At 63.4% G+C, this 3,185-nt stretch overlaps 1 protein-coding gene across 1 annotated transcript in view; it reads left to right on the forward strand.

Moving 5' to 3' along the window:
* The window catches only part of Rasal1 (RAS protein activator like 1 (GAP1 like)), a 27,037-nt gene that overhangs the window by 19,258 nt on the left and 4,594 nt on the right, over window positions 1–3,185 (forward strand). Inside the window, exons 12-15 of the mRNA XM_013014303.1 lie at window positions 1,133–1,342; window positions 1,655–1,793; window positions 2,221–2,393; window positions 3,011–3,148. Coding sequence (XP_012869757.1) covers window positions 1,133–1,342; window positions 1,655–1,793; window positions 2,221–2,393; window positions 3,011–3,148 — 660 coding nt within the window. The remainder of the gene's footprint in view (window positions 1–1,132; window positions 1,343–1,654; window positions 1,794–2,220; window positions 2,394–3,010; window positions 3,149–3,185) is intronic.

A 3,185-nucleotide genomic window follows, 5' to 3' on the forward strand; every position in this document is an offset into this window, starting at 1 on the left:
GGGGGCGGGGCCCGGTAGGCGGGCCACACTCCCCAGGCTGGTGCAGGAGGAGGCCCCTGTCCAGGGTCCCGTTGGGCGTCAGGGTAGAGACGGCCCCTCCCTCGGTGCCTGGGAGGCCCCGGCTTCCTTCAGCCAGCTCTGCCCGCTCCCATGGCTGCTGAGATGCTAGATGGGGTGGGGCAGGGGCTGGGGGGTGGAAGGGAAGGGGGTGCCGGTCCCCCCCCAGGAAGCCCCATTAGAGCCCCTGGAGGCCCGCTTTTCTAGCTCACCAGGGTGGGACTCGGAGCCCCCCCGGCACCCCGTATTTGCTCCAACGTGTCCCCCATCCCCAAGAAGGGAGGCGCCATGGGGGCTGAGGCGGGCTGGGAGCGGGGCTGCGGGCCATGGAGGTCAGGGGGAGGCGCTCTTCCCGCTGCGGGCCTGGCCCGGGGGGGGCCCGGACGAGGCCGAGGCCCCCCCCAGCTCTGTACGCCCCCGGGCAGGCACTGCCTCTGTGTGAACGACACCCCGGAACAGACACAGAGCCCACTGTCGGGTTCAATGCAAAGGACAGGTGGGGGGGCGCTGGGGGGAGGGGCGCCCGGAGGTGCCCCCCACCGCGGAGGAGGGGCGGCCAGGCCGAGGCCCACGGCCCCGCAGCCTCCACACCTGCCAACCCGGGCCTCAGTTTCTGCCTCCCAAAAAATGGGCGTCATGGAAGTTTCCCTGAGGTTCTTTTGGGGATTCCATGCGATTGGAGATTGAATGTGTCACTCAAGGCTCCAGCGCGCTCCTGGAAGCAGTGCTTTGCTGCTGAATGGCTCTTTTGCCTGTAGCTGGGCAGCCTTGCCCCTCAGCCGCCCGATGGGTGCAGAAAACCTGGCCCGTTCTCGTCGCCTCAGACCACAGGCTTGGGTTTGAGTTCTGCTTCCCGGACTCCTCTGTTGTGTGGCCTTGAACAAGTGTCTTGGCCTCTCTGAGCCTCGGCTTCCTTGTGTGGCACATTTCCATGACCATGGTGCCTCTCTCCCAGGTCAAATCTGATTCTGTAGTCTTGATAGTTACCTCATTTTCCAGCTGGAGAAACTGAGACACAGGGAAGGAAGACCTTCCGGGGAGGATAGAATGGCCTCCTGACCCGTCTGCCACCCAGCCTTTGCCCGCCCCGCCCCGTGTGCTCCAGCACCCTCTCTTTGTGGCCTCTCACCTGCTGCTGCTTTTGCAGGACGTAAAGTACCTGGCCATAAGTGGCTTTCTCTTCCTGCGGTTCTTTGCCCCCGCCATCCTCACCCCGAAGTTGTTTGACCTCCGGGATCAGCACGCAGACCCCCAGACTAGCCGCTCCCTGCTGCTGCTCGCTAAGGTACTGGGGGGCCAGGTGGGGATGGGCAGTCATCTACATCTTAGTATGAATTAGTCTGTGCCTAGCAATGTGAGGTTCTGGTGGGCCCTGGTGTGCATGACAGATCCGGCCATTCCTGGGGTGGCGATGGGGGATGCAGAGGAGAACAGAAGACAGGAACTGGGGTGCGGATCTCAGAAGGGGAGGGGAGGAACCGGCTGTGCCCAAACCATGGGCCAGGCTGGGTCTCCTCCCTAGGGACCCTGGGAGCCAGCCGGGTCCTGGGTGGGCAGAGGGTCCTGGTCTGGGCTGTGACCTTCCCCCACCCCCCAGGCTGTGCAGAGCATCGGAAACCTGGGCCAGCAGCTGGGCCAGGGCAAGGAGCTGTGGATGGCCCCACTCCACCCCTTCCTGTTGCAGAGCGTCGCGCGTGTGCGGGACTTCCTGGACCAGCTGGTGGACGTGAATGAGGGTGAGGTCCTGTGGCCAGGGGCCTGGCAGGATCCCCAGCTCCTCAGTGCTGAGAATGAGGGGGGGGGTCAGTTGGTCCATCAACAAGCACTTTCTGGGATCAGTGCTAGGTCTCAGATATGGATGGAGTCTGGGACTACCCCCAGCGGATGCCGGCTGTGGAAGGGTGTCTGTTGAGTGCCCAATGCATGGTACAAACAGGAAGCACCAGCAGGAAGTGGGGATCAGAAGAGGGGAGTTTGAGGCAGGGCGGGAGGGGGGATCAGCACATGCAAAGGCCCTGCAGTCAGAGAAGACTGACTGAGGTAGGAACAAAGGAGAGGTGAAGCCAGGCAGGTAGGGTGAGGTGGGGCAGGATGTGGGTTTGACTTGTGAGCAGGAAGGACGTCCCCTCTCTCATCTCCCCACCTGACTCTCCCCTTCCCCAGAGCAGGGAAGCCCCACCCGGGCGCTGATGTCGCCCTCGGAGACCGTTCGGGAAGGCTACCTGCTCAAGCGGAGAGAGGAGCAAGGCGGCCTGACCCCGCGCTTCGCCTTCAAGAAGCGCTACTTCTGGCTCAGCGGGGACAGCCTGGCCTACGCCAAGAGTCCTGAGGGGCAGGTGGGGCTCGAGCACCAGCAGCTGGGTTCCCCAGGGGGGAAACTGAGGCCCTGGGTGAGGGGGAGCCATAGAATCTAATCTCCCAGTCAGGTGCTGGTGGCTCACACCTGTAATCCTAGCGACTCAGGCTGAGATCTGAGGATGGAGGTTCAAAGCCAGCCAGGGCAGGGAAGTCCATGAGACTCTATTCCCCAATAAATACTCAGAAAAAGCCGGAAGTGGTGCTGTGGCTTAGAGTGGTAGAGTGCCAGCCTTGAGCACAAAGAGACTCAGGGACAGTGCCCAGGACCTGAGTGCAAGCCCCACAACTGAGGAAAGAAAGGATGAGAGAGCGAGAGAGGGGGGAAGAAAGAGAAAGGAAGGAAGGAAGGAAGGAAGGAAGGAAGGAAGGAAGGAAGGAAGGAAGCTCCCAGAACAGTGCACATGTTTAGGGGTGGCTTTTCTCCCTAAGGAGGAAGAAGAGGAGGAGGAGGAAGAGGAGGAAAGGAGAAGGAGGAGGAGGAGGAAGAAGAAGGGGAGGAGCAGTAAGGGGAGGAGAGGAGGGGGAGAAGGGGAAGCGGGAGGGAGGGAGGAAGGGAGGGAGGGGCGCGGCCGCGGGGTGACTGGGCCCGTCCCAGGCGCGGGTCTCCCTGGCGGTGCGGTGCATCCAGGCGGTGGAGCGCGTGGACGAGGGCGCCTTCCAGCTGCCGCACGTGATGCAGGTGGTGACGGGGGACGAGGCGGGGGCCCAGCGCACCACCTACCTGCAGTGCAAGGTGAGGCGGGGCCGGCGGGGCAGCAGGGCCGGCGGGG

The sequence above is a fragment of the Dipodomys ordii genome, unplaced genomic scaffold (genome assembly GCF_000151885.1).
Source record: "Dipodomys ordii isolate 6190 unplaced genomic scaffold, Dord_2.0 Scaffold23, whole genome shotgun sequence".
Lineage (NCBI taxonomy): Eukaryota > Metazoa > Chordata > Mammalia > Rodentia > Heteromyidae > Dipodomys > Dipodomys ordii.